The following is a 13926-nucleotide window of genomic DNA, read 5'->3' as shown; positions in this document are numbered from 1 at the left end:
TAAGTGGATAACTTAATCCCATTTTTGGTTAGGATAGTTTCGGATTAAGTCTTAGACATGGGCTGCTTAGGCATATTCATGGCCCGCGAGGCATGGCCAAATGATTAGATTGCTAATTTAATAGTTCTTATTATGTACAAGATGAAAATCGAAAGAAATGATAGAGGTTTTAAATGAGAGAGAGAATAAATAACTAGAAGTGAAAAAGCGGGACACCGGTTTGTTTTTTCAAAGTGAAGTGAAACCAATTGAGTTAGGAATCATAAACGGAGTTAAACGATAGAATGCTGAACTGATAGGGGTGAAACGAATATGGGTGAAAAATATAGAAATCTAGAAAAAGCGTAATCATTCCTCTGTTTATTTTGGCACAGGTAGACGCTTGTAATCTAAATACTGCACCATATTCATTCACGTTACATCCCGGAACGAGATGCCAGCACCGTAAGAAAAGCGCTGAATGCGCTGAAATCATTTAAGAAATGAGCTCAATGCGCTGAAGTTTTGAGAAGATTTTGAAACTTTAAAATTTCAACATGTCGTCAGGCATTTCTATAATTTCAGCGCAATTTCGGCACATTTCTCACATACATTTCAGCACTTTTTCTGCGCATTTCTTACAAAGTTTTTCAGCGCATGCGTATCAAAACTGCAGCGCTTTTGAAAATGCACTGAAATTTTTCAACCCGGGTTGAATTTTAACACCAAAAAAGATGTACAAGGTGGGGGGGGGGGGTAATCGGGGGAATTTTCTGCCAATTCCTCTCAAAACTCTTACGTCGTATTGGGGGGTAATGGGGGGTAATTCGGTTAACTGGCAGATTATAAGCAAAAAAGAACTTAAAGCACCGGGTAAAGTGATTACAACTTCGATTGTACCTGAAACTGTGACGATTCCAGCGAAGAAGTCGAGATATCGTCTGTGGTTCTGGTCGAACACCCACTGCATGTTAGCTGATGAGACCATGATTGGGTTTCTGTAGTATGGCTGGATGGATCTGGATCAAAAGTTCAATCAGTTACAAATAGTTCCAATTTTTCTCAGGCTCTTGCGTCATCATATAGTTTCACACCTTTTTTTCCGGAAAAAAAGGTACCGGTAAAATTTTTTGGCAGTCCGAACAGGTGCGCATTTTTTGGATTGTATCATAACAAGTAACTGTCCCCAACATTGCGTCGCAAATAGTACATTTTGTAATTTTGAGGGATTGTTTGACCATTAGTGGATAACAGCGACAATATCCTGACACACATATGGTTAATCTAAACGTGAGCATTAAATTTGTCACAAAAAAAACCTTCCTTTAGTCTAAAAGTTTATTGTTCCGACCCTCTTGAGGGGGGAGGAACTATATACTCAAATGGTTTTTTTTTGTTCCGTGAATTTTCGCCGCTCGATATATTCATCGTAGAGAGTTGAGACTGGAATCATTAGAAAGCTCGTCCAGCGTAGAATATGGAATTAAAAAGATTTTTTTAATTTTCGTTTTCTACAGGGAGTTATCGAGGTTTAAACTTCTGAGAAAAGAAGAGTGAATTCACGTTGTTTTTATTCACATTTTCCGGAATTTTTGCCTAAATTTTCGTCAATTTTGCTAAAATTTGTTATAATTTTTGAGAATAGTGTCAATGATTTTATTTTTGAAGACGAACAAGCATTGTTGATTGTTTTGATTTAATTTTTTGGTCAAAAAATCTGGATAAACATTTCAAAATTTAGCCTTTTTCATCAAAAACAGCACGAAATAAGCTACTTTAGAACACTTTGATTAAATTTGCCGACAGTACACTCCCAAACAACACTCATACAATCTTTATAGACTCAGAGGGGGGGTATTTCTACTTCAGAGTCCGCTGAGAGTGCACTGTAGTTAAAACTTTGCAGTTTTATGCTAACTTTACTCGTTGATTATCAAAAATGCAGAATTTATTTTGAGTTTTCAACTAACAAATTATCTATATCTACAACATTCGAAAAATCAATTGTTCCTAACGGACAATAAGTATTAGCAGGGCTAGTTTCGGGCCATTCTTGGACTGTTACAATCCAAAAAAATTGGGTTTTAATCAGTCGGTCTTTTTTTTTAAAAAAAACTTTTTTTAATAATAAAGAACAGAACATATCAAATCAAAGCTCAGGAGTGATAGGTCCAACCAATTCGCTTTGCTAAGCAGCTCCAAGCTAATGCATTTAGTTTTTTAATTGAAAGTTTATGGTCGTTTTTTTTTTAAAAATAATTGACTTTTCAATAAATAATGGCTTAATTAATTTTTCCTCTAATTTTTTCTTAATTTGTTCAACTTCCAGCTTAGTGTCAGCAAAGAAAGACTGCTTCTTCTTTCTACTGATTTAAAATTTATTCTCGGTGGCAGTTTTAAGCCTGAAGTTATTGTTTTCTGGCTTTGAAACTACAAGATTTCAGATTTTTGTTTGTTTTGATATTTGCCAGTTTTTCACGTATTCTAATTTTGTCATATTATCACATTATTGACAGTTCTCATGTCACCTTATAAGCATTCAGAGTAAGGCAAGATTGAACATATTAAAATCCTGAAAGATATACATCATCGTTTTAACGGCCTCGACGCCTCTTTCTTGAAGAAATCAATTGAATTTTTTAATTTTGTCTCTAACTGTCATTTATACTTTGTCGTTTCGGTCGTATGAAATTTCCTGTATAGTGATAGCTTTCATTGGCTTTTCATGGAAGAATAGAAGAACCGTTATTAGTAGATAGCTGATGGCTTTCATGACTTTGAAAACAATCGTTTTCCAAAATTAAAAAAAAAACTTTTTAATTTCGCAATTTTGTTCTTTTTATGTTTCTTTTATTTACCTAATCTCGTTAGTTAATTACAGGTCAAATATGAAATTATGGTTGTCAAGGTAATAAAAGGGATTGGTGTCCCAAAATCTTTTTTTTAAAGAATTTGTTATGACCTTACTGGCTTCGACACCGGTTTTTCACAAAAAAAACTAAATTAATTTGATTTTTGTCATATTTGACGTTCTTATTGTAGATACAAGAAATATTCTGGATAATTACAGGTCTCGAGGGCTTCCTTTCTATGAATAAATGAGCCTATTTAAATAGCTCTTTTTGTAATTAATGCCTTTCATGACATTGAATGTAATTTTGTTTCGAAAAAAAAACTAAAAGTATTACATACTTTAGCACTTCGCTTTTTTGTCTACTTGGTACCTAGTCTGACTAATGAATGACCACGTACTACATTATAATTGTTTGAAGAAGGCGCAATCAAATATATTTTGAGTGCCAAAATTTGGCTTGACGGTTTTGACAGCGTTTTCTGGCAAAATTCAATTGAAATTTTGTTTGTTCTTTGCTGTTCTTTTTAGCCGCTTTAAAAAATGTATAAGGACAGGTCCTAATGCCCTTCTATAGAAGCAGTGGTAATCGTAAATTTGTGGTAATAAAAATTGATTCCTAATGGTAATTATTACTTTGAAGTTAACTGTTTCAAAAAAAATAAGTTAACTTTTTTACTTTACTGTTATTGTTCTTTTTTGTATAATTGTTACCAAACCCTTTTATGGACTGGTCGCATATGTTTTCTGGTGATTTATAAGTTATTTTTGTTTAGTTTTACGTTTATCTGACGGTATGTTGACTTTGTTTTTAAATTTAGTTTTTAAGAGGGACATAAATTTTTTGATGTAATTAATTTTTGTTGTTGTTGTTGTTTGATTTTGCTGTTCGTCTTGACTGGCTTTCTTAATATTGACATATTACAGCAATCTAATGCATCAATTTTTACTCCACTGAGTTATTTGCTTTGGAGGCTATCTTATCGTTCATAAAGAATTTTTTGAAAAAGACTTGGGCTTTTTTGGGATTCGCAAAAAATATTTTTTGGGTTTTTCTATCTGTTCCTCATTTGGTAGACAATTATGCCAAAATTGTGGATGGGCGGGGTCGGAACCTTATGTGCCATCGCACATTACCGAGCCGCCTTGTTCAAATTTATTGTGCAATTGTTTCAGATTCAAATAACTGTCATAAAGTGAACATAAGTGACAGATAGATATCGTGAGCTGCTATATTGGTAGTTGAAGAACTGCTCAAAGATTGCTCAAAATTGTCAAAGACAGGTATCATGAACAAATTTGATTGACTTTCCAAATTAGGAGCAAGCTTAAACTAACATCGCCTATTGTCACTTATCCGCTCACGCATACGTGTCATTTTTCAAAAAAAAACATTTATTGCTACCACGGAAGTTTTGAAATAAATATACTCTAAAATATATACTATTTGCTACGAAACAATTATTATCATAAACATTACAACAAAAACGAGACAAACATTATAACACTAACAAACACACGCTATTTTGAATCATTAGTGGTCAATACAGACCCACAAATCAGGCGCAATTGACCAATTTGTGCCAGTGAATTTTACACGCAATCTTGATACATTAGTTCTGTGGAAAACACATGATCGCTAAAATGGATTGGGTAGAAATATTTTGAGAAGATTAAGTAAGTCTTGTCCACAAACGCGTTTTGGTGAACACACTGACGGATTAGTGTAAGTGTTTTTCAAAGTCAATTGTAAATAGATTTCGCAATTTGCGTGAATCAGAATTAATCGCCCTTGATTATATAAATTAAACTCAATTATGGGAGAGGGGATATTTGTTCTTTAAAGCATATAAGTGAAGTTAAAAAAATGGAATTAAAGAATAAAAAATTGCTTCTTCATGGTCTGTTAATTCCAATGAAAAAGTTCTGTCAGTGTAGGTAATTTTGTATCGTCAGTTGTGCGCACGAAATACCTCTAACAAATCTTTATGAATAACACTGGCGGATTAGTGTAAGTGTATTTCAAGTTTCCGTTAGTTAAATCCACTGGTCTAATATAGGGGAGAATTTTAACTAAATTAAGGGGTCTGTTTTATCAGCAATGTCCTTACTTAATCTCAAAATTGCGATTGTCACAGATAAAAAGACAATTGTTTTTCTACATTTTTTCATTTTGTTTTCGTCTCATGGCAAAAAGCCATCTACCATTCTATTTTTTTTTAAACTTAGTGACGTACAATCTTACTGGGCAATAAAATTAAAACTTCTGTTACTTTCTTTGAGAACCAAGTAACACTTTTTTGGGCTGACACCTACATTTATTAAATTTTTACAACAGAAGAAAGAATTGTCTTTAAAATATTTAAAATCTTTTAAAACAGGTGAACAAGTTAGGGTTCTTGTAATTTTTAGTCAATTATTTTATCAAACAAGACACACTGGCTGTCACACCATTCAGTAACAACTCAGATAGTTAAAGTAATTTATTTATTTTCGCTTTGTGCTGATTCGTTTGAAAGCGCAAATCTTTGAAGTGCTTCTGCATAGTTTAAATTTACAACACATTTTAAGAGTTTTCTAACACAAAGTAAGGAAAAGAAAACAGTCCATATTTGAAGTCACTATTTCATAATGATGCGTTTACTGTAGTCAGCTGACATTTTCTATACAAAATTGTATAGAAAATTGCTTTTTTGAGGATCATGTGAAACTCTTGAGTGTGAAATGAATTTATTCACAGCTGTGAATTTTCGACATCTAATTCAAAACCTTCAAAAAATTCCAATTCAAAATAACCAGAGTTCCCAGACTGATGTCCAGAGAAATTCCAGACTCATGATCAGACCTAGCAGACTTATTATCAGACAATTTCCAGATAACAAAAATTCTTCCGGGCCATTTATGTAAAGGTAAGTGTTTACTCCCCACCCCAGACATCCTGTTGTCTGGACATAAAACTGGAATCCCAACTCGGGCAGAACACCTGCTGTAATTTAAATTCTCAGCAAACATGCTTTTAATTTGCCTGCTATTCCTAACTAAACTTCTTCACTTAAATTTTATTCTTCAAAAAGTCTCAAAAATTATTTTAGCCCTTTAACCTGTTAAGATGATCTCTTTTGAGTTGCAGCAGCTCCTCAAATCTTTGCTGTCCAATTTTGGGAAACCGTTTTGGAAAAGGTCCGGGGGGCATTTGAGGCACGGTTTGGTAATTTGAAGAACTTTTCCTGGTAAACCCTGCTTGAGGCAAGTAACAAGCAGTACTGGTTGAAAATTTGAGTGACTCGGGACTGAATCTGAAGGTTTTTCTCCATTTGATTTTCATATTTAACAGCTGAGAATTTTAAAATTTCAGACGTAAGATTTTTTCAATTTTATGAAGTTTGATCCAAAATAATGGTTAATAAATTTATTGAAGGAAAATTTTAGTTACTCTTGTTATCGAAATTTTGCGATCAAAATATAATTGAAGTTAAGTTGAAAGAAAGCTATACTTTCTCTTCAATTGCTCGTTTAACGATCGCGTAACTAATTATGTCTCAAATCACATGCTTTAGTATAGTGTACTTTAACAGGTCACAAGTCATTATATTGCTAAATAGTGAAGAATTAAGTTGAAGGTTATTCTCGCATAGTTTTGACCTGTCATGGGCAAACAAATGTACATTTTCACGTATGTCTTAGTCGCATTTGCCCTCGGTGCATTTGTTCACAACACAAGAAAGCTAATGGTTTATAATATTCTTGGACGTTGAACACGCACAATTTCTATAAACAATTTACGTTGATTTCAAAATCATTACAAGTTTTGGGTTTTTTTTTTGGGGGGGGGGGGGGAGGGGAGGCTCCCATGTTATAAATCGTACAGTTTTGCACAATTTTGCGCAAATTCGAATCATAATTGAATTATTGTCTGGAGTGTGTGTACTGCCGGCAAATTTAATCAAAGTGGATAAAGTAGCTTATTTCGTGTTGTTTTTGAGGAAAAAGGCTGAATTTTGGAATATTTATCCAGAGTTTTTGACCAAAAATATTAAATAAGAATAATCAACAATGCTTGTTTGTCTTTAAAAATCAAATCAACGACACTATTGTTAAAAATTTTAACAAATTTTATCAAAATTGACGAAAATTTAGACAAAAATTTCGGAAAATGTGAATAAAAACAACGTGAATTCACGCTAATTTTCTCAGAAGTTTAAACCTCAATAAATCCCTGTAGAACACGAAAATTAAAAAATCTTTTTAATTCCATATTCTACGCTGGACGAGCTTTCTAATGATACCAGTCTCAACTCTCTACGATGAATATATCGATCTGCGAAAATTGACTGAGCAAAAAAACCCATTTGAGTATATAGTTCCTCCCCCCTCAAGAGGTGTCGGAACAATTATGAACAGCGGCAAAGCAATCTGTATCTCGGCCCTCCGTTTGCTTTCCCTTTCTTAATTTAAACTTTTAAGTGCTTTTATTTTGTTTATTAGTTTTATTATTTATTTTGTATGTTTACATCGGAACCCGATTTTATTATTTACCTATTACGATGTATAAAAAACAAACTTAAATTGAAAAATTTGAATGAGGAAAACACACCCGCTCAACATATGTTTCCCAATTTTTTTTAAAAAAAGGTAATATATCATCTATTTTCTTCTCGAATACAGAAATGCAATGTGGCAAGTGTCTGCTTAGATATTGTTTGAATTTCGGTTAAGTACTTAATTTTGAAGATATCAGAAGTTGAACCGTTTTTTTTTAATTTTGTCAATATTTATAAACAGAGAGCTTTTGGGTTTCGATAGCTTTTTTATGAGAGGAAAATCTAAAATTCTCCATTAGTGACCTTTTTAAACTCAAAATTGTTTCAATTTAAACGTTTATGTTGCAGATTCTCTAAGGCAATAAAATGATCAGTTCCTCGTTTGTTGTTTTTAAATTCTCTTTAAACTATTCAAGTGATTTAGGAAGTTTAAATAAACTTGTTTTTAAGTCAAATTTTTTTCCCGAGGGTACTTTTTCATTAGAAAATTTTGAACACTTCACTCTGTTTTTCACGATGTTTTCATTTTAGCTGACCTCTGAAGCCATCTGCCAGTTTTGTAGCACATTTTCAAATAATTATACTGGGAACTTCAATCGCGTTCTGAGATGCACGAAAAAAGTTCATTATATCAAAATTCATTCTATTAAAGTTTCAAAAAAAACTGCTAAAACAACTTTTCCTAGAATAGCCTCTTTACAATACAATTTTTTGGTGCACTAAAATTGTGGTCAGGCGTGTTTTGAACAAATGAAAAACGCGGGAAAAAATCTGCTGTAAGAAAGCATCCGTTTTAGCTTTTCATGTTATAAACGTTTTCTTAACAAAGTTTTCAAACATGCTTTTTATTTTTCTGCCAGAGATCACTAAGTACAATAACACTTTTATTCATTTATTATTGGTCAAATAGTTCTCAATAGAATGCGCTTTGAGCAAATCGTTGGAATTTTTTGTATAAAAAATATTTTTCATTGGTCCAAAATTCAAAAAGCCAATAAATTCTTCGTTATAGTGGGTTTTAATTTGTGGCAAAAAATTAAATCAAAGAAAGGTTTATGATGAAGTTATTAATACAAAACAAGACAAATTGTTATTGGTGCTTTTCTTCTTTTGTAATATTATGCAACTCTGTTCTTTGAGCCACTTTGGCTTGACTTTGGAATATTGGAATTAGTATTTCTATACGCTACTGCACTTCAAAATTAGGTTGATAACAAAAACAACTCATAATTAAAAATGCGATTTAAAAGTTGAAGCTCTCGGAAGCTGGCAGAATTTTACTGACGCCGATTTTTGTATTGTACTGACTTTATGACCACCCAATCGTTTTTTTTCAGTGTTCTTTAGTTCCTAGAAGTTTCTACTCAACCGAGGCAATAAGCCACTAAAGTGTTTGTTAAACTACAAAAAATGTTTGTTTCAGTCTTGAACTTTTCAAACTTAAATTTAATTCGAAGTTTAAATAACTCATCATTTGTCCTTTTGTAGAAAAGTTTGCGTTGGAACGAATTGTTTTAAATAGCTATTTTTTTTTGTAAAATGTGGATTGAAGTAAAACGTGTAAAACGTGAAAAATGTGTAAACTTTTGAGATCCACAAGTCCTAACCAACTTTTTCAAGTAGTGGTAAAAAAAAGAAAATTTTTCATATCCATAAATTATATTATCATGATTCGGAAGCATATTTTCTTCAAATTTAAAATAGAAACAAGGAATTGTTTCTATTGTTTCTATCCAGTATAAACAAGGAATTGTTTCTATCCAGTATGAACAAGGAATTGCTTTTGTTTTACTTTGTTTTGATGAAATGATAATATTAATAAATTATTTTCAAGATCATATACAAAATACTAGCAAGGACATGAAAGGCTTGATAAGCCTATAGAAAGACGCCTCAAATGATTAAATTTAGAGTTTTGAATCACTTCCCTTACTTGAATCGAATATTGGTTTAGCTATTTTCAACAAAAAGGGCAAAAATTATATTCGGTACCGCATGTGTAAATGTCTCGAAAATTATGCAAGAACCATTACTAAATCACCTCACTGTCTTACGAATCAACTGTAGACTTTCTTTGGTTATTTTAATTAATAGTAACTGGATTCTTCTGTTACCCAAATATAATAATCTAACCTACTCTTCATTTCAAATTTCCGGATAAAATCGTTTTGTTTCCGTAGTTCTCTATTTATTGTTTTTATCAGAACTTTAGGAGGTTCGTATATGTGGAGTTCCCTCAATTTGCTTTGTTTATCTTTCACTCTTAAATTTTCGATTAAATCCTTTCTCTTCAAATTAAAGATGCTTTTCCAAATGACTCTTTGGTATTTTTCAAATTAAATGATCTTTGGTTTACTTGTTGTTCCATAAATTAACACACTGTATTTGAGGAACGGTTGGAATAAAGTAGAATAGATTCTAAACGACACTCCATGCGGTCAAAACGTTTAATAAAATATCTCATTGAACACACACTTGGTATCATGGCTTAAGTAATTTTTCTAAGTGCGCTTCAATTTCTAGCATCTCGTCAATTATCGAACCTAGTTGCTTGGAACTGACACTATAACCACTCAATCATTTTCTTCAGCGTTCTTTAGTTCCTAGAATTTTATGCTCAACGGAGACACTAAGCCACTAAAGTGTTTGATAAACTACAAAAATGTTTGCTTCAGTCTTAAAGTTTTCAAATTTAAACTTGAACCGAAGTTTAAATAACTCATGATTTGTCCTCTTGTAGAAAAGTTTGCGATGAAATGAGTTGTTTTAAATAGCTACTTTTTTTAAATAAAACGTGAACAGAAGTAAAACTTGTAAAAGGTGTAAAATGTCTAAATTTTTGAGACCCACAAGTCCTAACCGACTTTTTCGATTAGAGGTAAAAAAAGATAATTTTTCATATCCATTAATTATATCATGTTTCGGAAACACATGTTTTTCAAATTTTCAATAGAAACAATGAATTGTTTCTATTGTTTCTATTCATTTCAAACAAGGAATTGTTTCTATCCAGTATAAACAACGAATTGCTTTTGTATTACTTTGTTTTGATGAAATGGTAATATTAATATATTATTTTCAAGATCATATACAATATACTTGCAATGACATCAAAGGCCTGATAAGCCTATACAAAAACGCCTCGACTGATCAAATTGAAAGTTTTGAATCACTTCCTTTACTTTAATCGAATATTGGTTTAGCTATTTTCAACAAAAAGGGAAAAAAACATATTCGGTACCGCATGTGTATATGTCTCGAAAATTATGCAAGAACCATTACTAAATCACCTCACTGTCTTGTGTATCACCATTAGATTTTCTTTGGTTATTTCACTTAATAGTAACTGGATTCTTCTGTTACCCAATTATAATAACCTAATCTACTCTTCATTTTAAATTTCCGGATAAAATAGTTTTGTTTCCGTATTTCTCTATTTATTGTTTTTATCAGAACTTTAGGAGGTTCGTATATGTGGAGTTCCCTCAATTTGCTTTGTTTATCTTTCACTCTTAAATTTTCGATTAAATCCTTTCTCTTCAAATTAAAGATGCTTCTCCAAATGAATCTTTGGTATTTTTCAAATTTAATGATCTTTGGTTTACTTGTTGTTCCATAAATTAACACACTGTATTTGGGAATAGGTTGGAGTTAGGTAGAAAATATTCTAAACAACACTTCACCCGGGAAAGAAGTTTAGCAAAAAAATCTCATTGAACACACAATTGGTATTATGGCTTATTAAATTTTTCTAAGTGCGCTTCAATTTCTAGCATCTCGTCAATTTTCAAACATAGGTGCATGAAACTGTGATTTGCTTATATTTCTTGATCATTAGCCACAAGATGTGTTGCCAGTATGGCAAGGAAACTCAAGTATGGGTGTGTTCGTCGTCTAAGATGTAAACTTATGGTCTTCCAAACAAATGCTATTTTTTTCAAATTCTGATTGGTCATCTGCCAATTTTATTATTTGGATCTCTGAAAATTCTTGTGTAAAATCATTTATATATTCAAGAAAGAGAATGAGACCGAGCAGAAAAAAATTGGGTGCCCCTGTATCTATATTTTAAGTTGGATTTTTTGCCTGCAGCGATAAGAAACTGCGTTTTGTTTGAAAAATATTCTTGTAAAGTTTCAAACACTAGCCGTCGTGAACTGCAATCTGCGCACTTTTGTAGTACCATATTGTGATCTACAGTATGGAATATTTTTTCCTTCAAATCAAGAAACGTGTAGATACTTTACCGCTATTATTAGTTTGAATTTCTCAAAAACATGTGTAATTCTTCCACATTACTTCGTTTTTCTCGGAACTCAGATAACTTGGAGGGCAACAGTTTGACTTTTTTCTAAAAAAAACTACTTTTTTCACAATCTGTTCAAAAATTTTGCTGATTGAAGTCAGCGAAGATATAGGACGACAATTGCTGCAATCTAATTTGTTAGATGATTTTTAAAACATTTGTGAAATTTTTTTCCGGATCTCCTTATTAATAAAAATAAAAAAAGGCCACTTTTTTCAGAATCATTCAATTTTTGAAATTTATTGTTGATGCCCATAAAGTTTTCAGACATCTGGCAATTTTGAAGGGACTTTTTATCTAAGGAAAAGGGATGAAGAGGACTTATTTTTAAGTTTGGTTTCACATCATTTCAAAGTGCTGATTAAAGATATCTACTAACATTAACAAGGTTTGAGACACTAATGGCGTTAAGGTAAATCCAGCAGAAGTCTTTTTTGTTTCTGTCGCTCTGGAATTTTTCGTGATTATAAAAAATTTTGAAATTTGTCCGATGTTGTTGTATCCAAAGATTCTGAAAAATTATTTCATTGATTCGTCGGTTTCTTTTTTTAACTTTAATTCTCTGGTTATTGTAGCGTTCCCAAGACATTTGGGTTCTTCGAAGAAGGAAATCTTTATACAACTACAACGACACCCCAACAGCGACGTACTACAACCCTACTACAACTACAATAGACGACGAGCAAGACAATAGAAGCTACTGGAGAAGCAGGAGAAGCATTGGAGAAGCTAGAGGCTACCTGAGAATTGACAAGACGACCAGAGAAGTGGGAGGGAGTGCTCTAAATTGGAGAAGCAGGCAACTGACGAAAGAGCAAGACGAAGGAGTGAGACCAAAAGCAGTAGTCTTCGCTTGGAGATTTTAAGGGGTGCCTTGAAGCCTTACCAGTAGCCTAGTAACTCGTCAAAAAAAATTGCTGGTGAGGTGAATTGGTGCCTTTTTTGCTTCTTTTCTCAGCATAGGCTAGCTCATTGATTTCTTAGACCATTCTGGATTAGCACCCTAGAGCTCGTACAGCTCATTATCAGCTAGAACAGCTCGAATTTGGACCTTTTCAAACATTGACAATGCTTTACTTAAAAAACCGTTAATGCTTTACTTAAGAAACGAACGTTGACGATGCTTTACTTTAAAAACCGTTAATCAATGCGAGCGCGTCATTGATATCCCAATTTTGGAGCTCTTTTTCAAAATCCTCAGTAGAAAATGGTATACATCTTTTAAGTTGATCTTTACGCAGGTTTTTTCCAGTCCCTCATAAACAGTTTTTCGATTGCATTTTTTTTTCATTTTTAAGTATCTCTGTTTTGCCTAGAACGCTGAAAATATCGGTTTTATCAGTTATGTTTATCAGTAAAATGTGAAGTTGCCGAAGAACAATTGTTTTAGAGAAAATGAAGTTCTTCCTTGTCTTGTGCCTTAATGGTTTTTCAGAGGAAAATCAAAGCTCTCCATAAACTCTACTATCCATGTCGCTGTGAACAATGTGTTAAACAGATTAATATCGAAGTCAGCGCAAACAACATGATGTAGAGTTTTAGTTCTTGGTAGATTGTCTAGATTTATATTCATTGGTTCTGAGAAATTATCTCCGTTTGTAAATTTGTTTGCTGATGAGAGCTTCAATTTGAGGGCAATAGTTACTCAGCTTGTTAGATTTTAATCAGGCTGTTGTTTGAAATAAGAGAATTAGAAAACAAGATTTTTAAAGGTGACTGTTAGATTTCTGGATTTTTTGGATAGTCTTTAAATACTCAAGCCAAGAATTTTATATGAGCAGTAATTAATCAATTAAATAATTAATTAATAATCAATTACTTGCCGCAAATATTTGTATATCTGTGCATACGAGGTCAAATTTTGAACAAAGATCTCTTACGCTTGATTGTGAGATATAAAAAAGATAGGTTTGAACTTTAAGTGCGTATTCACATTACCAATCCTTTTTGTTTATCATTTTACCTCTTTGTGCGACTTCATAAGATCCAAAAGTTATCCTGATAAAAAATTTACAGCATTGAAAAACTTCCAATTGGAAATATGTATCAACTTTCAGTCGTTACATGGTGGTTAATTTATTACCCAGCTTGTATAGGAACCCAAAACTAAGTAATAAGCGGGTTTTAATTGGCACTAGGGAAAAATGTGTTCAATCAAGTTTCTATAATTGAAATTATGTTACATTTAAAGCTCTTTTATTTGAGGAGTATTGTTCGAGTGCGGATTTGATGGGTGGCTTTACCCTGTA

General features: G+C 32.4%; 1 protein-coding gene across 1 annotated transcript in view; it reads right to left on the bottom strand.

Moving 5' to 3' along the window:
• The window catches only part of LOC142342060 (alanine--glyoxylate aminotransferase 2, mitochondrial-like), a 57903-nt gene extending 51568 nt beyond the window's left edge, over positions 1–6335 (bottom strand). The window contains exons 1-2 of the mRNA XM_075393241.1: positions 5932–6335; positions 880–998 (exon numbers count right to left, since the gene is read on the bottom strand). Coding sequence (XP_075249356.1) covers positions 880–998; positions 5932–6155 — 343 coding nt within the window. The 5' untranslated portion in view covers positions 6156–6335. The remainder of the gene's footprint in view (positions 1–879; positions 999–5931) is intronic.
• Positions 6336–13926: the final 7591 nt, after the last annotated feature.

The sequence above is a fragment of the Convolutriloba macropyga genome, chromosome 7 (genome assembly GCF_964194025.1).
Source record: "Convolutriloba macropyga chromosome 7, txConMacr16.3, whole genome shotgun sequence".
Lineage (NCBI taxonomy): Eukaryota > Metazoa > Xenacoelomorpha > Acoela > Convolutidae > Convolutriloba > Convolutriloba macropyga.
This window is presented reverse-complemented; position numbering and strand designations above follow the sequence as displayed.